The 23,323-nt window shown below is 37.8% G+C and overlaps 1 protein-coding gene across 1 annotated transcript in view; it reads right to left on the bottom strand.

Annotated features, from left to right (window-relative positions):
- Positions 1 to 23,323, bottom strand: part of APAF1 (apoptotic peptidase activating factor 1) — a 54,759-nt gene that overhangs the window by 21,332 nt on the left and 10,104 nt on the right. The window contains exons 6-18 of the mRNA XM_054696839.1: positions 22,744 to 22,856; positions 22,505 to 22,636; positions 21,849 to 22,087; positions 21,298 to 21,465; positions 19,041 to 19,122; positions 17,497 to 17,663; positions 16,586 to 16,770; positions 14,069 to 14,195; positions 13,018 to 13,143; positions 9,977 to 10,108; positions 7,676 to 7,801; positions 2,271 to 2,432; positions 383 to 511 (exon numbers count right to left, since the gene is read on the bottom strand). Coding sequence (XP_054552814.1) covers positions 383 to 511; positions 2,271 to 2,432; positions 7,676 to 7,801; positions 9,977 to 10,108; positions 13,018 to 13,143; positions 14,069 to 14,195; positions 16,586 to 16,770; positions 17,497 to 17,663; positions 19,041 to 19,122; positions 21,298 to 21,465; positions 21,849 to 22,087; positions 22,505 to 22,636; positions 22,744 to 22,856 — 1,888 coding nt within the window. The remainder of the gene's footprint in view (positions 1 to 382; positions 512 to 2,270; positions 2,433 to 7,675; positions 7,802 to 9,976; positions 10,109 to 13,017; positions 13,144 to 14,068; positions 14,196 to 16,585; positions 16,771 to 17,496; positions 17,664 to 19,040; positions 19,123 to 21,297; positions 21,466 to 21,848; positions 22,088 to 22,504; positions 22,637 to 22,743; positions 22,857 to 23,323) is intronic.

Raw genomic sequence — 23,323 nt, forward strand, 5'->3', positions numbered from 1 at the left:
CACTCTGAACTGGACTCATCTCTCATCATTTCTTTTACAGAAGGGCCTATGCCTATGGTGTTTAAGAGATGTTTCTGTCTAGGAAATTCATGGTCATTCCATTGCTTCTCCAGACCTTGGCATATCCTAGCCATTCAATAAAGCTTGGTGAATATATTGTTATACCTGTTATACTGTCAAATCAAGTCTTCCATCACTGCTCAAGTAATAGAATTGGCTCTATAGTTTAATATCTTAAAGCTACAGGTCATTACGCCATGAGAAAAACACTCCACAATTTCTCAGGCCAACATCTTCAGCAGTTATGGTTTGAGCAACCCATTATTTATCATCCTTCTCCTTCTGGAGATCCAGGTTTCAGAGAGTAAATTCAACTACTCACCTCCACACAGTACTGGGATAAAGCCACTATTACCAAGTGGTTCTGCGGGTAGAAGTCACAGTACTGGATCGTGCTCTGATGACCTGTATGAATTTCTGCCAACAGGTTCTTGGTATGAATGTCAAAAAGCTGTCAACATAAAATAGGGAAATATTTATAAAAGTAAAATATTTTAAAAGCTAGGTCCAAAATGAGCCTAAATTAATTTCTAAAAAAATCCTCCCATTTCAAATATAAAGTATAATTCCTAAAAAAATACAATTACTGGTAATTGTCATAATTATTGGCACTTTTAAATAAGATATAAATAAATATATTCAAAATACTTTCAAAATATTGCTTAATCTGAAACATGTTTCCTGTAAAGTAAAACTTATCACAGGTGATTTCTCTTGCTGGCCTCAAGAGAAATAAAATCTTTGTGAATAAATCAACAGACTAGCCAAATTTATATACAGAGAAGTTCTCCCTAATGCTATTTATTCAAAAGAGAAAAGGCATACTCATAAATGAAGATGATCAAAGTAATCTAGAGTAGAGGCTTTCTACAATCCTCCACTGTACCAGCTGGGCTAGAACAGAGTCTTTCTAAAATGGAATTAACTCAATCCTTTCTATTTCTCTTCAGAGCTACAAAATGATTCCATTACGATCAATCATTTTTCCATTTTTAAACCCCAAAGAGCTATTTTTGAGTAATTCAAGTTTCTTAATTCCAATTTATGAAAGGCATTTTAAATGCTGACTAAATTTTTCTAATGTTTTTGCCAAAATGATAAGAACTTGAACCAATATAGTATATAGCAATTTAAGACCAAGGCACAGTCTTCAGGAAGAAAAAGTAGCTTCCAGTAGGAGCCATGGAAATGTTTTCTGAATGCACAGCCTAAAAGCAGATATGGGCGGTAAGCAGCACAGCATCAGGGACTGATAATAACGGATAAGAAATCATACCTGAGAAGGACAGAAGAAACTTGCAAATATGGAAGAGGCAGCTGTCCCAATTATGGAATAGGAATTTAAAAAAAAAAACAACAGATCCAACAATAGAGTGACTAACAACACAAAAGAGTTGGAAAAAATAAGAGAAGAATGGAGAAGCCAAAGAGTAAGAAATTGAGATCTCTGCATAGTCAAGGGTGATCTTAAGGTAGTTTAATTAGCATGGTAAAATAAGGAGCTAGCCTACAGGCTGTTTTTTAAGACATAAAAGTATTAGCCCCCCTCACTAGATCTTTTAAAATGTTCAAATTTGGGGGCCTCCCTGGTGGCACAAGATGTTAATAATAACATGATGATAATTTTAAAACAAATGGAAAATAAAAAGTGTTGCAAGGATGTAGAGAAAGTAGAACGTAATACTAGATGTGGGGAAAAAAGGAAGGTGTTTCCTTGTCATTTACTTTCTTTGCATGTCTTCCTCATTTACTTCATAGAAATCTCACTACTTTCTTCAGTTGTTGAGTATTTCTCCCTGGCAGTCACCGAATCAGAAAATCACCTAAATCAATGTACTCAAAATTGTGAGGAAAAAAAAGGGGGATATAGAAAGTAGTCTATATTTTAAGTAAATATAAGAAACACTAGATTTAACAACATAAATCTTTTCACACTGCAGGACTTCTGGGGGCCTTGCATATGTTAATACACACTGAGCACCTCTAGTGGGGGAAAGCGATACTTACACTTGCCAAATTGTCTTGGAGACCTTTCCTTACAAGGTCCATGGACAGCCCCTGGACCATAGTTCTAAGAACTATGAGAGGTTAGGGAACCTACCCAAAATTATAAACTGTACTTTATTTATATCAATAAACATTAAAAATGCAAAAATTCATAAAAGTTCTTTCTTTAAATTAGATGAAATTTGGCTTTTAATGATACTTACAAAGATTTTATTTTTTGCTGCCACCATTATCTTAGCACCATCAGCAGACCATGAGCAACATTTCACTATCACTTCCATATCCTCTTGAGGTTCTTCTGAATTTAGGAAGAACTGCTTCACATCAATGCTTTTCCTCAAGTTGGCTGATTTCACATCCCAGAGCTTTAAATTACCAAAAAGAAAAAAAATTTTAAATTGCTCTAATCTCAAATTATAGTTCTAGAGTTTCACCTGGATAAAATGTCACCCAAAAAAATTAATCACTTAGTGGTTTATTTTTACTTATTATGACTTTTTGTAAGGCTTTTAAATTAATTATCCAGTTTCCAGCACCTTCTTAAAAAGAAAAACATTAAAAGCACACCCAAAATGCATAATATAAAACTAAATAAATTGTTAAAAAAAGCACCTTGTAAAGTGTGGAAAAGGCTAAAAATTAGGTATTGACAGTAGGATGAGCCTGAAATAAAGGGTGAGGTGAAGAGACTCAAAACTTGCCACTGCTGCCCTCTGCTGTGCCAGCCATGAAGTCGGCTTCACACTACAGTATGCACAGCATGGACACTACACAGAACCAAGTTATAACCAAGCAGTGCATCCAGACACATAAGGAAGTGCCTGAAAATGTAAAACAAATATATTGAGAGGAAACAAAATAATTTGTATGCCAGGCAGGGCCAGACAGGACTCTAAAACAACTGGAACAGGGGTGTGATTTTAAAATACCAAACTCCCCTCACCAGCTGAGATAAGTGCTAGCAACACAGAAGACAAAGTTAGTGAGAAGATCAATCTTCACTCCCCTGGTCTGGAGAAGTGTCCCAGCTTCACAGTCATAATGGCTGCCATGCCGAGACCATCTAACTGAGCTTCCAAAAAGCCCAGCTCCCAGGTAAAACCCAATTTGTCTGACAAGGCACATTTTAAAATCTCTCAAATTTAGAGAAATATTATTTATACTAAGATATAGAGCCAAAACCAAAGCCATTCCCCTTGCAACAACCACGGATAAACGGGATAAAGCAAAATAGATGCTGGATGTTAAAATTAGTTTGTCTTCTCCAATATTAAAGTGAAAAAAGTATACACATAAATGTCAAAAGCTTCAGTCACCTCAGCCAGAATATGTGAAAAGTCACACTGTTGGCCACACAGTGTTAGCCCTCTTAAAATGAAAAACAAAATAATCACTGCCCGGACATAAGGTAGAAAAGAAAACAACCCAATTTCATTACATCTATCTAAATTACATCTTCTGCATCTGGACCTGACTTCAGTGCCTTGCCAAGAAATGATGAAATTAAACATATTGAGTAAACAAGTAAATACCAGTGCTTCACATTAAGCAAGTCACTGTGCTGTATCAAAGATCCATGTGCACTCTGACCCATGGTTTAAAATGCCAGTTTTTAAATAAAACTAACCTCTTGAAACTGTATCAAGATTCTGAAAAACACACACTTATAAGTATGATGCTTACAAGGAATGCTTATAAGATTACAGAGCTACCTGGGCAGTCAATAATTTTCCAGTTCTTGGGCCTCCCCTGGTGGCGCAGTGGTTGAGCGCTGGGCTGCGAAGCTGCCCACAGCCTCTGCAGTGCTGGTTTGATCCCCGGCTGCCAGCGAAGGTCCCACATGGCGCGACAGACCCCTCCTGCCGTGCCTACTGCTCCCCTCATCAGTGTATTGCGTCAGTCTGCCTGTTCTGTTCCCCGCTCTGGCTCTGGTGAATTCTCTCACCTTCCTGCGCTTCTGACTGTACCCAGTGTTTGTATAAATAAATAAATGAATCTTTAAAAAAAATTAAATTAAATTAAAAAATAAAAAAAATAATAATTTTCCAGTTCTGCATCCTCTCAGAAGGCAAACACTTTAGGAGACTTTGACCCTGAAATGCTGTTATCCAACATCACTTGGCGAGAGCTCTGCCTACTACATGTCACTGTATCAGTGTGAATCAGTCAAGAACAATGGCTTAACAGCACTGTGGGAAAGCTGCACAAACATAGCAGTTTTCTGAGGGTGCGGTAATGCCTGTCCCCTGAGACCCGGCTCTGTGCTCTACAATCACACATGAAATGAAAGTCCTGTCCCTGAAAAGGTTTTTTTTTTTTTTTGAGTTTGGAGAACTCATAGTTTGATTTGAAGGGACATGCAAAGGTTCACCATCTTGAAAACTTTGATACAAACCACTATGATAATCACTTTGAGATTATATAAATTAATCAGGTATAGACATTACTCTCAAGGAATGTCTAGGCCACAAAGGAGGTAAGAGAAGCACATGAATGACTCTAACACAAGACATGCCAGATGTGTCATCTGAGAGGGAACGACGTGACAGAGTAAGGATGCCATGCCCCAAACTGCAGGCTTCAGGAAACCACTTTTTGCAGAGGATTTCTCTCATTTCTCCCTCAAAGATCAGACTACCTTATGCCAAGCCCAGATGGAACAGAATTTCAATCAAAAAGACGAAGAATACGCTCAAGCGTAAGTCTAGGCTAAGGGGTCAGCATAAGCTACAATACAAAAAGGAAAAGCAAAGACATAGAGAGGGAAAACAAGTGCAGTGTGGGGGTGACATCAGGTGTCACCACTTCCCCAACAGACCCCCATCTGCTCTCAGAGCACCCTCTACATACTTTCACCATATGCACGGTTTTTCCATTCATTTACCATTCTCCCCCAAACGACTCTGAACAGTAAGTGCACCTTTCTTCGTTTGTTTGTTTTTAGTATTCAGAAGGGAACAGCATGCACAAGCAGAGGACTTTCTGGGTATTCAGATGAGAAAAAAATGAAGAAAGCGGACCCTTCTTATGGCAATTTCTGAGGGGACTCATGGCAGAGAGTCTCTGGAGGGTGGTGTCAACCTCTGAATAGGTTATGAGGTAAGGTTATCTCCACAGAATGAAACAGATGCAGTAACAAGGTTGGGTGCTTAGAATAGCAGAAAAGCCTTGGAACAGGCATTATGGTAACTACAACAAATCAATTAGGGATGGACTGACCTTAATTTGTCAGCAAAGAAGGCCCAGTTGAGCTACACAGCTTAAATTTGTGAAACAGATAAAATGGCCTGGTTTCACATCTTTTCCTGATCATTAAACAACCTAGTAATAATGGAATAATGCTAAAGATAATGGAATCTTACCATTAGTTGGAATTAGCAATGGAGATAAGAGAAAAGGAGAATTTGGCTTGAGATATAAAATGTCTTCTTCTGAAGTCATTCACTTAGTAAAACCAAGAAATATAGGCTCACATATGTAGTAAGAATCTCTGAGAGTTACCTTAACCTCTACAAGGTTATTCTGAAAAACCTCCTCTGATCATTCTACAGAAAAAGACAGTATTTGCTCTTTGCAGGTAACATGTCACAGAAGTCAAAATTCACTTACCTAAATATTCCACCTAATTCTGTTCCCAGTATCTTTTCATAGCTTACTTATACAAAGTAGAATTCTACCCAGAAAGAGTTCCTAGATGCCCTGAAGTAATTTATAAATTACTATGAATTATCCTTAGTAACCAAAGAGAAATCAAAGATTCAACCAAAGGATCAGCATCAAGAGAGCTTACTTACTGCAATGTAGGAGTCACCTCCAAGCATTAACAACTCTCATTATCTAGAAATTTTAACAAGCAAAATGTGCCCCGGAATGTATTTCCTGGAACATGTACACATCAAGGAAATTTACTGAGTGCCTATTTTGAGTACAACTGTGTACCATGAACTTCAGAGAGATATAAGAAAATGACAAGTCTTTGTAAATCATAAATCTATATTTAACCTTATCAAAAAACAGAAGACACATGAAAATGACTGAGCAGTACAACACACTTACAAATGGAAATCAGAAGACAAAACAGTTTCTACCTACCTACCTACCTACCTACCTATCTATGCTCAGAACCAGGTAGGCAGATGTTATAAGAACACTTTCTCAAGAAGGTTTTGCATAAAGTTTTGAGTCATTAAAAACTATGGACAGGGGTCTCCCTGGTTGCACAGGAGTTGAGACGCAACCTATGAAGCTATCTGCAGCCAATGTAGCACGAGTTCAATCCCCCAGGCGGCCAGGGAGCAACCCACATGGTGCAGCACACCTCTCCTAACTTACCCCCTGCTCCCCTCAGCAGTGTACTTCCATCAGTCTGCCTGTTCTGATCCCCACTGTCTCTAGTGAATCCTCTCACCCACCCCCACCTCTGGCCTATACCCCAGTTCTTGTATGCATAAATCAATAAATCCTAAAAAAAAAAAAAACCTATGGACAAGTGAATTAAGGCCAAAAAAAAAAAAAAAAAATCCCAAGAAACACAAATGAAACATCGATTGGGACAATTGTTCAAAATAAATCCCAAATTACCTTCCCTTGAACAGAAAATTATGGGGGCTAGAAGAAACAAACTGGATAGGAATTGAGGTGGCAGAATGATGGAAGGGGAAGAGCCCTAAAGGTGTACTGGATGATCTTAAATTATCAATTTATAATATGGTACTTTTGTGCTCCAGGTGAAAGTGGCAAGATGAAAACAGAGGAAGAGCAATGTTCTCGCAGCTCTGTACCGGGATAAGAAGGGATGGAGAGAAGGCTGCTTATCAGAAATGAGGTGAGGACAGTGTATACCAGAGCAAACACGACAGAATGGGAGGGGAAATGGTAGATCAAAAGAAGTGGAGGTTGGGCCTCCCCGCTGGCGCAGTGGTTGAGCGCTGGGTTGCAAAGCTGCCCGCAGCCTCTGCAGCGCCAGTTCGATCCCCGGCCACCAGCGAGGGTCCCACATGGCGCTCAGACCTCTCCTGCCGCCTGCTGCTATCCTCAGCAGCGTACTTCGTCAGTCTGCCTGTTCTGTTCTCCGCTCTGGCTCTGGTGAATTCTCTCACTCTCCCGCACTTCTGACTGTACCCAGTGCTTGTATAAATAAATAAATCTTTAAAAAAAAAAAGAAGAGGCTAAGGATGGATTGGACTGAAGGCCAAAGAAAGAAAGGAGAATCAATAAAGAGGAGAACTAGAATGACAGTAGAGACAGGAATAATAAAGAAAGAAAGATTAGGATCTTCTTTGAAAAGGAAAGTGGAGATTTAAGGAGAAAGAATTTAGGTTTTTTTAGGACTATAAGTTTCAGGAGGTTGAATAAGATTTTTTACTCAAACCCTGAGTTTCCTCTCCCCTATGACTTCTTACAAACAGGAAAATAATAGCATAAAAGGCAAAGTATATTAAAAAAGAAACTTTACAAATTTGATCCCCAACCTCAAAATATTTTATGAAGTCATAATCTGCTTCAAAAATTAAGAATTCAAATTACATGAACTTTAAAGTTATCAGGCAGCAAACCACTCAAACAAATCACTAAACAATCAAAATGATTATGATAAGCAAAAACATACCTTTAATGTTCCATCAGCTGAACAACTAGCCAAAAACTTGTCATCTGGTGAAAATCTGCAGTGAGTAACTGCATTTCTATGGTCAAACAAGGTATTTCGACATGGTTTTTGGTTCAAATCCCAGAGCTATTTGAGGAAGATAAAAAGATAATTTAAAAACTAGTACAAAGTGGGGGGAAGTTAGTATTCCTGTAGAGTTGTGCCTTTTCTCTCAATTCAGCTATTTCAGTTGTAAGAAGATGTTCGGGGCCTCCCTCATGTCACAGGGGTTAAAGTCTTAGAACTATCAAGCTATCGCCAACCACTGCAGCATGAGTTCGATTCCCGGCCAGGGAGCTGACCCACATGGCGCAGCAGACCTCTCCTGTCTTGCCCACTGCTCCCCTCAGCAGTGTATTTTAGTAGATCTGCCTGTTCTGCTCCCCACTGTCTCTGGTGAATCCTCTCACCCCCCCCACACCTCTGGCCTACACCTGATAAATAAAATAAATCCTAAAAAAAAAGATGTTCAACTAACAGTAACAAAAAGTGTCAAATATGAAAGTGAACTTGTGATGAACAAGCAATGGGGCAGCCCTTAAACTGGGTAAAGAAACTGGAATATATATTCAGTGGAATACTACTCAGCTGCTAAAAAAGTAGGGACAAAACAAATGGATTTTGAGGTGATCATGCTAAGTCAGATAAGTTACAAAGTGAAAGACAATTACTGAATGGTTTCACTCATTTGTGGAATATATTGTAAATAACCAAAAACGCCAAACTGACAAAGGGCAGCAAAAATAATTCTTAGACTCTGTGACATGAAAAATGTAGTGATTACCAGAGGGCGCTGGGAGGAGTGGGGAGGGAAGTGGATAGGACATCAGCACTGGCGTTCTGGGGGAGGGTGAGTGAAGCAAGTGCACATATGGAGGTGAGAGGTTGTTAATCTCAAAATTACAGACTTACACAAACAAGTGACAATACAATTTTAGGGGGGGGAAAGGAAATATAAACTTTCTTACCCTATAAAATGCTAAAAAGAACCATCAAAAATTAGTCATAAATAGTACAAAAGTCTTATTTGGGGGGGAGGGTTTAATAGGCTAAAGCTTTTCTGAGTAAAAGTGAGCTATAATTGTGAGATAATTTTTCATTTCTATATTAGTCTGTTATTTTTATATTTTGATCATATTATGCTCTGCAGGGCCCTAAGGATTTGAGAAACACGCCTGAAGAGTATCAGCAGTGGGGACTAGGAGAGGGAACAAGAGGTAGAGTAGAAATATGGGCCCATAGCATACCTACCCACTTAATGGGCTTTATCTCTTTTATACGTCAAGTTTCTATGTAAGTTTTCACTTGGAGAAAAAAGATGTAAAGGGAGATGATTTAGTTTTAATAAGTGTTTCTGTATTTTCTAAAATTGTTTTTAAGTAGCTTATTTAAATAGCCTATGACGTTTTCCAAACTGAAATATTTTAGCTACCTTTCCCAAAAATACAATGTCCCATTACAAAGATGCGGTGACATTATGGGCAGAAATAAAGCCAAAACAGAATCCAAAAGAAGTTGGTAGATCTTTCTGAGAGTCCCAGAAAAGAGAATATAGCTATCTTCAGTATGTGACTTAAGAGGAAAAAAAAAAAAGTTTTACAATTTCTAATTATAAAACATCAAATATATATATATAGAAAAGCTGTTTCTGGTTTTAGTTTCTTTTTTAAATTTTTTTTCCTATTAGCACCTTTTTTCCTTCCTCCTGGTAACAGAACCTCTTTTAAATCAAGCCATGTTTATAACTCAATTATAATTTACCTCATCTTAAATTTGTCTCATTTCTACATGACTAAATTTGTAACTTTTGGCATCCTAAAGGTTCCAACCTACTGGTCACTAGAGCTATTTACCTGAACGCGTAACCCAAAGCAGGAAAATAAGTTTTCTCTAACATGAAATCAAAAGGATCTGGGAAAGAATAAGTTTCTCTTCCTCTGTGATTAGGAGCTGCAAAGACCCACGTAAGCCTGGAGATGAGGACAGATTTCCTGCCACACCAAGAAAACACCTGAAGTAAGAAACAGGGAAACAAAGTCCAGAAATGGAAAGCGCCAGAGCCTGAGAAGATAGTGTAAGTATATGGAGTTAGCTCTGTCTGCAGTCATACTCCTCTTAGATTATACAGTTACATGAGCTAAAATCTTGTTTTTCCTTAAGCCAGTATGAAAGTTTCTATCACTACAACCAAAGGAGACCTGATTAATACAATGTATGAGAAAATCAAAGGGGATGTTCATAATTCTCATTATCCACACTTACTTTGAGGCAGGAGTCACTTGACCCCGTGGCTAAGAGAATGTGATGACTACTGTTGGTGAAGTGGCAGCAGTTGACTTGTTCTGAGTGCTCCTCATAGGTGTGGACTAGTTCCCCAGTCACAGAATTCCAAATCTACAGAGAACAGAGAAGATACGTTCACAATCATTCCTTATTTTCAATGGGAGAGGGACAATGTGAACATGAAACCACGTTATGGACGCTATCCAGCCAGTCTGGCAAGTGTTCCCAATCAAGAAAAATGCTAAAATAAGTCAGAATTTTCATAGGATGCACTTTTCAACTACTTGCAAGTCTACACATGTTTCTTTCTATAATATGTTTGGAATCTCATGAAAGCATTACATCCTTTCAAGGGTAAGTTTGCACATATTCATATGAATGACAGCAGACAGAGAAGTACTATAAAGGGGATGGAATAATGGACTTCAAACTGGAAGGATTAAATCTAACAACTGGCTCCATCACTTACAATCTGTGTGTCCCTGGTCAAGTCCTTAACTTCCTGCATCTTACTTCCTTCTATGTAAAATATGGACACTTAAACCTATCTTACACAATTCAAGGTGGCAAAAGAGATAAATGATATAAGTGTTCTAATGACTTTAAGGTATCAATGAATAAGCAAACGCTCAGTAGGAAAAAAAAAAAAAAGACTAAAGGTTCTTAAAGAAACCTAGCTATCAATCCTAGCTCTATCAGTAAGTAGTTACTATGAGCTTGGTTAAATGACTTCATCTGTGAACGTGTTTACTCATCTGTTAAATGGGATTAATAATTACTTTTCCAAGCTATAGTAAGAAACTGAATGCAAGAAAGTGTATAGATAAAACATCAGGAAGTGTTTAAGTTCTCACTAAAAAGTAGCCATCACTAAGGAGTCTGTCCCATTTAACAATAAACCAAAGAAATAAATTACCTGATGAATCTTTGTGGGGGCTTTACCCTTTACAGCGGTACTAATGTGCCAGTGTTTCTTTTATCTTATCAAAGCACTACTCAAATGTCCAAAGAGTTTGTCTATTTTGAAGTTCTTTAATGGTATTTCTGTCTCTTGCTCTATACTTTGAGTTCTTAGAAAATGCAGGGCCTCCCCGGTGGCACAGTGGTTGAGACTGGGTTGCAAAGCTGTGCGCAGCCTTGGCGGTGCCGGTTCGATCCCCAGCTGCTCCCCGGCCACCGGAGGAGGGTCCCACATGGCGCGCAGACCTCTCCTGCCGCCCGCTGCTCCCCTCAGCAGTGTACTTCGGTCCTTCTGCCTGCTCTGCTCCCCGCTCTGGCTCTGGTGAATTCTCTCACCCTCCCGCGCTTCTGACTGTACCCAATGCTTGTATAAATAAATAAATAAATCTTTAAAAAAAAAAAGAAAGAAAATGCAAACTCAGGGACTCCCTGGTGGTGCAAGGGGTTAAGCACCGCACTATGAAGCAATCCGCAGCCTCTGTAGTACGAGTTCAATCCCCAGCCAGCCAGAGAGCAACCCACATGGCGCAGCAGACCTCTCCTATCTTGCCCGCTGCTCCCCTCAGCAGTGTATTTCAGTGAGTCTGCCTGTTCTGTTCCCCACTCTGTCTCTGGTGAATTCTCTCACCCCCTGCATCTCTGGCCTATACCCCAGCTCTTGTATGCATAAATAAATAAAAATCTTTAAAAAAAAAAAGAGTTCTTAAAAAGAAAAAGAAAGGGAAAAAAATGCAAGCTCGCTATCATTTCCTTTTACTCCTTTGCAACTGCAGAGTGGCTGACTCCAAACCTGACTCAGAAAGTGGGCAAGGGAGTGAATTAACTGATGGGCTGTAAAATTAGAAAGTCCAGTCTATCAAACAAATTTTTCCAAGGTCTCAATTTAGTTTGGACAGTCCAGAGTGCTCTTAAAGTGGATGAAAAGTCAGCAAAACACCTTGCTGCCAGGTCCACCAAGGCCCACCACACCCAGCCAGACTCAACACTCCATAACCTCTTTGAAAAGTGTCTGAAGTGAGGTTCTCCCTCCATTTAGCAGATAAACCTTCCCCTAGATTTCATTCAGTTTCTCTTAAATTCTGTATTAACATAAATGCTCTGGTTAAAAGCCAAATTTGGGGACATGACACAGGAAACAATAACAAAGATAAAAATTAGTGTTTTTTCCTCTAATTTTTAGACTAGTAAGTTGTCTTTTAATCCAAATTATAAATTATATATTTTACAATAAGAATTGAGAAAATAATTTTGTGCAGCAACACTTCCAAACACAATGCACTCAAAAATTTCAACTAATACCCATAAACCTACCAATTAATGGCAGGAAAATTCATTAATTTCTAATGGTTTTTCCATTAGAAATATTACCAGTTGCCTGGTGAATATTTCAGGCTGATCAACCTAGGCATTTTTTGCTGATTCTTAAAGAATTTTCAGACAGTGTTAACATACAGTAGATAAAAACTGCTTTACCTCAAGTTAGTAGATCAACAAGCAAGAGTCCCTTAACCTTGTTAAAGGGTTAGTTAGTTCATTAGTGTGGGAGCAGCCTGGGACAGAGAGAACTCCAGCCCTGGCATCTGCACTACCTAAGCTAGAAGGAACGATGCCTCCACAGAGCTTTGGTCTGAACTTTGCCCGGAATGTCCTAAACAAGGGGCTGCTGTGAGAGGGAAGAGCAGAGCAGCTACTCTGAGCCTTGAGAAAGGAGCAATGCAAGTGGGCCCTCTCTCTCCTTAGTAGGAACTACGGCGGACAGCACCAGCACTGCTATAGGCAGCACACCTTCGCTCCACCCCCCAGCAGCAGGCTGTTACTCCACTGCGCACAGTCACTTGGTAATTGGACCTTCTCCCTCTCTCTCAACCTATTGATTAGAATAAATTGTTTTTTCCTTGTTTGCTGCCCTTATATTTGCATTTGAGGTGGCAGGTGGCTGCACCCAGAACAGGTGAGAGGTTCTGATCTAGTGAGGTTTTTGACCCTTTGCCCAATAACATTAGGGAAAATGAAAATGAATTCTGCAGTGATTACAACTCAAGAAAAAAATATTTTCTTACCTTCACTTTTTTATCCACTGAGCAAGTTGCTATAAATCTGTTATCTGCAGAGAATGCACAGCAAAGCACTTCATCTTCATGAGCCTTGATTTCTAGAAGTTTCTCTCCTGTTTCTGCTTTGAACACCTGCACAAGCAACAATAAAATGCTTTTACTATAACCTACTTAACCATAGGCCATCATTCAATAAAAACCTTTTTGTTAAAAGATCTTAACTAATGTTATTTTGCAAAACAAGTGAACCTTGGAAAATCATTCCAAAAATGAGAATTTCTGCCAGAACTTGCCTGAGCATAAAGAATCTATGTATTGTTAAATGTCTGTAATTATCAATTTTAAAAACTGAGGTAGCTTCAGTTCTTGAATCTATATTAGCAAGTTCCTAATAATCAAATAGAAAACATTTCATTCAAATGCTTTCTTTCTAGGGCTCGAAAACTAAAATTAATAAAATCAGCAACAAAGTACACATAGAGAAATAAAGTTTACACATCTCACAAAGATTATAGCCATCCTAAATATAAAAATTTGAACTAATTTGATCCTGTTTCTTTTAAAATCAAAAAGTAGAGTACAAATGTAAAGAAAGTACTCTTCTCATGTCTTCTGTAAATAAATGAGCACTTAAAGTGAATTCCTCAAACACCTTAGGAAATAATCTAGTACAATCACTATTGTAGTCAGAAATCTATATTTGTGCCTTTGATAAAATAGATATTTCACCTAAAACCTATTTTAATCAGAGCCCTGTTCACCGGTCTGTGATGTTTTCTACAATTATCATTTCCTCATCAGCTCATCTTTAGTTAGTATATGGATGAAGGTAACTGACTGGCAGGCAAAAGGGTACTTCTATGTTAACTGGCAAGTTTAGAATAATGAAAACACGTAACTATATCTATTAAATCTCTAGACAAAGCATTCATAAAATATTCAAGAGATTTGGATTTCTTTATTTCTAACGTGCAATTTCCTTGAATTTTGGAATTAAATATATTCTAATATGCACATAGTATATGACTCTTAATTTTTCACAAGATCTATGTTTTACCTGCAAGGTTTTATCAGCTCCACAAGAAGCTATTCTTTGACCATCCTCAGAAAAGCAAGCATGGTAAACAGCATCTGTATGGGGGCGGACAACTAAGCGGGAGAGATTCTTGATGTTTTTTTTGTTTCTAAACACAAGAAAAAAATTAACAGAAACCCAATAAATGAGAGTCAAAGTAATTATTTTCTTTCAATAATGAAGAAATTGTCTTTCAACATAGTTATGTTCCAAAAATACAAATTTTTTTAATTACAACAAGTAAATGACAGTGTCTATCACCTGAAGAAAAAAGCATAATACAAGGGAAGTGCCATTTTAAGAAAAACCCTAGCCTTTATCAAGCAACCTGTAATGCATCACAAACGTCACCGAATTAGAAGAACTCATTAATCAAATACATGTCTCTATTTTCTTTTGATATGTTAATAATGACAATGTACAGAAAAAACATAATGTAATTAAGTAAACACTCAAAAAACTCTCAATTCTGAAAAACCAGTGTCACTGCACAGGAGCACACATTCGGGCTCTTGTCCCGCCTGTTCGAGACTCCCTAAGATATCAACTCCAGGCCATACCTGGGCCCAACAGGCAACGGAAGATGAGGAAGAGGACCCCCAACCAGCTGACGCACCACTGTGGCTGTGCTACTTCCCACAATGCCGTGCAGGAGCAGGTGACCCAGCACTAGGGCTGGCGACAGTGCCAGCCACAGGGGCAAGCCTCAAGGACTGCAGGAGTGGAGCAAGGTAGCAGGGAGAGTGACAAAGGAGGGAAGTTTAAACCAGTGCCCACCACTGAGACCCCAAACTACCTGTCCCCAGGAAACGACCTGACTGAAACTAGCACCCTGAGAGATCACAACTAGCACCCTGAGAGATCACAGAAGGAACAAATTCTAAGAGTGGAACTAAGCAGGGGCAAAATGCAAAACTTTCAGAAAGGCAGATGGCCATGGGTATGGACACAACTAAGAACTGTCACATTTTCATGGTGAGAGCCCACATACCCATCCTTGCTCTATCAATATTAAATACTGAATTGATACTGTGATTTATTTGACCATAGTACAGGACAGAAAAGTCTTCAATTTTGGAGATTAAAAAAAAATCACTGGTGACAGGGATCTTGAGTTGACAGGGACCCTGAGGTTGCAGAACCACTACTTGTACAGAGTTGAAAGGAGCCGCGTGGATGATTCCACTTGTGGACCATGACTTACATATGCTCAGAATCACTCTTTTCTTCTTATCACCAAGTGAACAGTACACAAGTTTGTTTTCTTTAGTTGATTTAACAGTTTCAAGAGAAGGTCTCTCTTCAAATGTTCTCAGAACTAGTTCTTTAAAGAATTTTTAAGAAATGGTCTTTCACCTGGATTTTGCACCTATCACTCGGTCTTTGGAAGAGATTATAAGTGCTTACTGGCAAACATTCTTCACTGGTGTCACGTCCATGTCCTTGTGATGAATAATACACTACCCATTTCTCTGCAAAGGACTGACTTCTTCAAAAAGCTGTTTCCTGGCTAAAACTTCCCATGTGATAGTTGTGTATACACACACACACACACACACACACACACACACACAGCATGTTTGACCAGTGTCAGATTCATAGCTTTCAGGAGGCAAATAATCGTCCCTCCTTCTGGTACAAATTTACTCCTTTGTGATTGTGGGGGACATCAGAGTCATTTTGATAAACCAAAATATGCAATCTTAATATGAAATTTATTACCCAATAAGATACTGTCAGTCTTCAAGTCATGATGAAATAGAGGATTCACACTGCAGAATGAATTTCCTGCAGGATGTGAAATCTCTATAGTCAAGCAAATTTGGGGTTCAGTTTTTCCATGGATGAGTTCACTTAATGATCCACATGGCATGTAGACAGTAAGCATTCCCAAAAATGCAAGCTTACTACAAATTCCCAAAATTGGATGAATGTCTCTAAATCTAGCTTTGAGGAAAATTTCAGCTTCTCTTAAGATATCATTTATTTTACCTAAATGAGTGGATGCTGGTAGCAACAGTAAGAGAAATAGAAATGCCTCCAGCAAAAGCCTGATGAGCAAATAGTGATTGTTAACTGCTCAAGCTCTGGATGAATGAACACCAAGCAGCAGTGTGTTGATGTGCAAGTGCTTCACAGCCAACTGAACGCACATGTCTGTCCAGGGGTCTGACACCAGAGTGGCCCATCATCCACTGCAGCACAGGTTGGGGGGTAGGAGAGGACATGGTGGTCAAAGGATAGGTGCTCATGCCAATGGCCAGATCCAGTGTGCCTGCCAATTCCTCTGCAACCTCCGCTTCCTCACTTCCTATGGCTCCTTGGTCTCCCGGATCCCCTATGTTTATTCCTCTAAAACTTTTCAGTAAGAATGCTTATTAAAAGTTGAATCCCTTTCCAAAGCAGTGAGATCCTCCTGCAGTGAACTTATTCACTGCCTGAAAAATAATGACATTGTTAGCTCTCCATTCCCTTTGGCTTCTCTCCTACCCTACTTACATCCACTCCAGGTAAAGCATTCCATTATCGACCTCCTGCTTGGCCTGCAGCTTAGCTTGCCGATAAACTTCTGAGCTTTCCGGTTCACAGAGACCCAATTGTACAATATTAGGAAATGGCTGCCGCCCAAGGAGGTGTCCATTTAAAGATAAAAACTCCTGGAAATTCTCACAGACTGCACAATCCTGTGAACAAAATGAAATCTATCAGAAACATAACCAGAGCTGAGAGCTGACATTTTTGTTTCTGTGATCTTGTCACTCTAAATGCTTACATGCAATAGTCTCCTATGAGCTAAAATTAAATACTAACCACTAGGAAATAAATTCAGACTTTTAAATGTGAGATAAAAAATCTAATCATCGGGCCTCCCCAGTGGCACAGCGGTTGAGCGCTGGGTTGGGAAGCTGCCCGCAGTCTCTGCAGCGCTGGTTCGATCCCCGGCTGCTCCCCAGCCACCGGAGGAGGGTCCCACATGGCACGCAGACCTCTCCTACCGCCCGCTGCTCCCCTCAGCAGTGTACTTCAGTCCTTCTGCCTGCTCTGCTCCCTGCTCTAGCTCTGGTGAATTCTCTCACCCTCCCACACTTCTGACTGTACCCAGTACATGTATAAACAAACAAACAAACAAATAAATAATACATGCCTCTTAAAAATAAATAAATAAATAAAAATCTAATCATCAAAGTATTATTTTTTTTTTAGAAAAATCATTAAACACCTTGCTTCTCCAACTTTAAAACCTCAATCCTACCAGTAGAGTAAAAAGCAAAATAATTAGTACAATCAAAGACCAAAGTAACGATACCAAGTCTCTTCGCCCCCTTCTACTCATCCCCCTAATAAAAACCTAGAATCAAGTGTCAAAATAAGGTATCTTTTATGGCCTTATTTTTCATATTCATATGTACCTTTTCATCTAATATATGACTATATTCCACAAATTCATGAATCAGATGAGCAGGGCCTACGAGTTCTGTTTTTGCTTTAATCCAATCCAGGGAAAACATTAAAGCACAAAGTTCCTTTAAAAAATAAAAAAGTAACATCAGAAGCACTGTTACAGACAGCAAAGAATTTTAAGTCTCCAATCATTATCCTAACACTAAAAGAAACTTAGCAAGTATCTTAGAATTTAAGGATGCAAAGGAAGCTACCAAAAAAGAACACATTATAAACAGTTCCAAGGAAACATAAAATGAAATTTAAATCTTAAATCCAAATAAATTTCAGTTGCATTAAAAACTTAAGTATAAAAAAGAAAACTTCAAAAAAACAAAAGATACAGATAAATATTTTTGTAATACTGGGGTAAACGAAATATTTGTGAACATGATACCAAAGTAAACTATTAAAAAGAAAAATACAAATAAATCAAATCATCAATATAGAAAACAATGTAAATAAAATTTAAGAGAACTAAACCCCCAAAAAACTTATTTGTAACATATATAATAAGGGCTTAATATTCTTCTCTCTGGGAAATTATAATACAACATTGAGGAAAAAACAATCACCCCAACAGAAGAACAGGTAAAAGAAATGCATGAGAACCAATTCACAAAATAAAAAATACAAATGGCCAAACACCTCACTAGCAATCGAAGTAAAATAACAAACATTTATCTTTTTTAAAAATATCAGATTTCAACAGTCTAAAAGAAGTGATTAAGAACCAGAGACACTTTTTGGGGGGTGGGGGGCGGGAGGGGAAGGATTGGGGTCAGAATGGGGGGGCTGCAATTGTATGGGGAATATAAAAATAAAATTTATTATTTAAAAAATAAAAAATAAAATAAAATATATAATGACTATAAAAAAAAAGAATGTTAGCTGGAATTAGATAAAATAAACACTCTCATACACTATCAATAATGATACAAATCAGTATACCTTTCTGAAGGAGTTTGACAATCTGTATTAAAATGCAAATGGTAAACACAACAAGTCATGATGATTCCACCACATATCATCACTCTTTCTCCTTCCATGCTTCTTCTGAGCACTTACCACCCCTAACAGAGAATAAATTTATATGACCACTGTCAGTCATCCCCCAAAATGTAATCTCAGTGAGAGCAGGAATTTTGTACCTGTGCTATGTCCTCCTAATGGAAAATAATATCAATACATAACAGATAATATTTATTTATTTATTTATTGAATAAAGGAATATATCGTCCCATCCACCATTTCCTTTCAAAGCTTAAAAACAAATCCATACTCCCCATAAAGGAAGGCTTCTGGTAAGAAGAGAGTGAATTTTTAGGTGGTTCACTTACTGCTATACCGAAATACCTTTTTAAATCACTGCAAGTAAAAACAGTAATAAAGACAAAAACTCCTGCACAGGCTATGATCCTATTTTTACTAATAAAAGACTCCTTACTAATAAGACAAAAGAAAAAATAAGAGTCACAAAAGTGTCATGGTTCTTATGTGCATGGCCTTGTACCAATATGCAAGAAAATTGAGAAGATGATTGTGAAATGTGGTTGATGATGGAGGATCTGAGTGATTATCTTCTTATGCAGATCCTGAAATCCAAAAGAAACATGTAAGAGGACAGAAATAATCATCACAGTAACTAAGCATCAGTCCCTCTAGCTCCTGTTATTTAAGAATGTAAAGAGAGACTCTCTCCACAAGATACTTATTAATTACAAAAGGAAAGAGTAGTAACTTTACACGAGGGAAACTGGCAGAAACCACTTTAACCAAGTGACCAATGTGAACATCACTAGTAATAAGTCCTATCAATACCCTAGGTCTAATACAATAATGACACAACATGTTTCTGTAGTCTTGCCAAAAATATGTAACCTCAATCCAGTCAGGAGAAAACATCAGATTTCCCAACTAAGGTACGCTGTACAAAATAATTGGCAAGGACTCCTGAAAGTGATGATAAAAATATAAAGTTGAGGAATTTCAGATTTGAGGAAAGTATAGAGGCTTCAATTATTTGAAGTATACTGATGGACTACAAAAAGGACATTCATGGGAAAGCTAGAAAAATTCAAATAAAGCCTGTAGATTAACAGCATTGTATCATTATTATTATCATTATTTATCATTATTATCATTATTTCCTATTAAGGTTATGTGACATTAACATTGGGGGAAGCTAGGTGAAACTATATGCATAAACTGTATTATTATACTTTTGCATTCTTTAGGTAGATACCTAAGCATGGAATTGATGGACCATATAGATCTATTTTTAATATTCGAGAAATTTCCAGTTTTCCATAAGGGCTGGACCAGAGTACATTCCCATCAGTGTATAAGGTTTCCTTTTCTCCATATCCATTAAAAAACACTGGTTTCTCAACTTTTTGATATGGCCATTCTCACAGTTGTGAGATGATATCTCATTGTGGCTTTGATTTGCATTTCTTGGTAAGTGATGATGAGCATCTTTTCATGTGACTGTGGCCATCTGTATGTCTTCTATAGAGAAGTGCCTATTTAGCAATTATGCCCATTTTTTGATTGGGTTTTTGTCTTCTTTTTGTTGAACTAAATGAGTTCTTTATAGATCTTAGATGTCAGCCCCTAGTCAGATGTGTGATGTACAAATATTTTCTCCCATTCAATAGGAAGTCTTTTGGTCTTAATGATAGTTTTCTTTCACTGTACAGAAGCTTTTTAGTTTGATGTAGTCCCATTTGTTTAAATTCTCTTTTGTTTTTCTTGCCAACAGAAATGAATCCACAAAGACATCACTGAAGCCAAAGTTCTGAAGAGTTTTGCTTTTCATTCTTCAGTGTATTTTATGGATTCAGACATTCATCCAAGTCTTTGATCCATTTTGAGTTAATCTTTGTGTAACATTTGTGTGTGTGTAGCTGTTCTGTTTTCCTAACACCATTTGTTGAAGAAACTTTCCTTTCTCCAATGTATACTCTTGGCTCTTTTGTCACTGATTAACTGTCCATATATGCATGCATTTATTTCTGGGCTTTCAATTCTATGCCATTGGTTTGTGTGTGTGTTTTTATTCCAGTACCATACTGGTTTGTTTACAGTATAAACAAAGCTTTATAGTATAGTTTGAAGTCTAGGACTAGGATACCACCATTCTTCTTTATCAGGATTCCTTGATATCTACTCCTATGTTCACTGCAGTACTCTTTACAATAGCCAAGTTATGAAAACAACCCAAGTGCCCAAGGACAGATGAGTGGATTAAGAAGATGAGGTATATATACACAGTGGAATACTACTAGCAATAAAAAAGGATGAACTCTTCACATTTGGAACTACATGGAAAGAACTAGAGAGGATATGTTAAGTGCAGTAAGTCAGAAGAAAATTTTGCATTGTTTCACTTATAAATAGAATATAAAGAAACAAAACAAATTGTAAGTCAAAACCAAACTAGTAATAGACTCTAAAAATCTGACTGCAGAATTAAGTCTACCGGAGAGGGAGGGGGAGAGCAAAGTGTAGAAGGGGCCCAGTGGAATATGGTAGAGGAACATGGGTGCCATGGTGTGGTGTGGCATGGTGTGGAATGGAGTGGTGTGGTGTGGTGTGGAGACACACATCTGAAGAGGTGTGATCTTATATCTCTGAATTACATGAAGTATTGTAAACCAATGTTACCTCAATAAAATTTAAAAAGAAACTACCAATTTGAACTTTTCTACAAGCCTAAAATCATTCAAAAATTAAAAATTTTAAAAAATGGACAGAGACGCAGGTACCTGAAGTTGGTCACGATTCTTCTCTGTAAGGAAATCTATTTGAAGATCATGTAAATAATAATGAAATGACTTTCCATTTCGATCACAGAATAAGAGTGATTTATTAACAAACTCTTGCAGTATGTCTTCAACTTCTTCAGTTTCCATGTCCCAGAGAATACATAACACCTACAAATTATTTAAGCATTTAATATGTCACAAAAATACATGATAAGGATAGTAGACAAGGCATTTAATGCACAAAAAAAATACCCCATATCTGAATCTGACTGTCTCTATTTCATAAGAAGCAGTCCAATTATTCAAGATAGAAAAGAGAGAAAAGTCACTGCTTGTCCAGCTTCCCTGGAACCACTGTAAAACATATCACTCATGTGAGGTCAACTCAACTCTTGATGGAGTTTTAGAGCAGTGGCACTTCCACATCCTGCATCCCAGCACCTCAGGACAAGGGTCTCATCCTTCTAATATTCTTTAGCAATATCCTCAGCACCACATCAAGGTTCCATGCGAAAATACCCAATGACAAGGATTGCTGGTTCTTCCATTACCTTTGTAGGCACCTTAACATCCTTCTGAAGAATGGAAAGATCAGTGTAATAACCTTTGATGTCTTCTCTGAGCATTTCAACACTTATAGACATGGCTTCATCCAGAGCCTCATAATCATAAGATGAAGATTTCCTTATTCTCTTAAACTGTTTATTCTGAAGTTGCCTGAGGTAGTACTCCCAGCGATTGGGAAAATCACGTAGAAGAGCGCCAATTAAAGATACTACAAGAGGAGAACCTAAGAAAAAGTCACTGTGTTAAAACGGCCTCATTTTTTAATTATTACCAGTTTAAAAATCAGGTTGTTGTTTTTTTAAGCTTCTTTTTAAAAAAAAATTTTTAAAGATTTATTTGTGGGAAGAAACAAGAACTGGAGTAAAGGCCAGAGGTGCAGGGGGTGAGAGGATTCATCAGAGACAGAGTGGGGAACAGAACAGGCAGGTTGATTGAAATATACTGCTGAGGGGAACAGGGGGCGAGACAGGAGAGGTCTGCTGTGCCATGTAGGTAGCTCCCTGGCCAGGGATTGAACTCATGCTGCAGTGGCTGCAGATAGCTTCATAGTGCTGCGTCTTAACCCCTTGCGCCAATTCATTAACTAACATAATAGTAAATTAGTATCTCTATAAGCCCCAGATGTACAAAATAACCATACCTTTACATTCTTTTATAATACTGTGAGCTTGTTCTGGCAAATCTGCTTTCTTCATATTAACAAAGAGGGATAAAATTTCAAGTCCTTTTTCTTTTCCTAAACCACTTTCCACAGACACTACATATTTAGGACCTGCAATAAAATCACAAGATACAGTAAGTAATTTGATATGCCACATATTTAAAATGTAAATGAATTAAAAACACAGAGGCACTAAAAAACAAATTAATAACCTTTACCCATTACTGAATCTGTAACACTCTTGTCTCTGGTTGTAAGAAGAATTTGACACTGATTGTCAAAAGCTTTTAACACCCAAGGGTCCCAAACATCATCCAAGATCAACAGAGACCTAAATAAAAAAAATAAATAAACACTACTGGTTACTAATGACATTTTAAGCTTCTTTTAAAAAAAAAATTATGTCACCAGTGTCTTAAAATCGTAAAAGAGGAAAATGTACAGTCCATACCTCTTCCTCTTGTTTAAAATATATATACATATCTATACACACACACACACACACACACACACACACACACACAACTTTTTATTTGGTACATTAGTGGGCTTTTTCCATCCAAGAAATCAATTTGTTTCTTGAATGTCTAAAAGACTTAAAGACTATGTGAAAGGTAGCAAAGCAGAAAAAAGAAGCAATTTTAGGTCAGCACAGCCACTTAGTTGTATTTTTAAAATAAGAGAAAAACCTGTATATGAGTAATGGTTCTTTCTCGACCCTCTATCTCAGCGAGAAAAGGGTATGATGTTCTCATGATGCCTGTAATTAATCACTGGGACGTCACGCACCAACTCTGA

This window comes from Talpa occidentalis, unplaced genomic scaffold (assembly GCF_014898055.3).
Source record: "Talpa occidentalis isolate TD23 unplaced genomic scaffold, MPIMG_talOcc4v2.1 talOcc4.16, whole genome shotgun sequence".
NCBI lineage: Eukaryota > Metazoa > Chordata > Mammalia > Eulipotyphla > Talpidae > Talpa > Talpa occidentalis.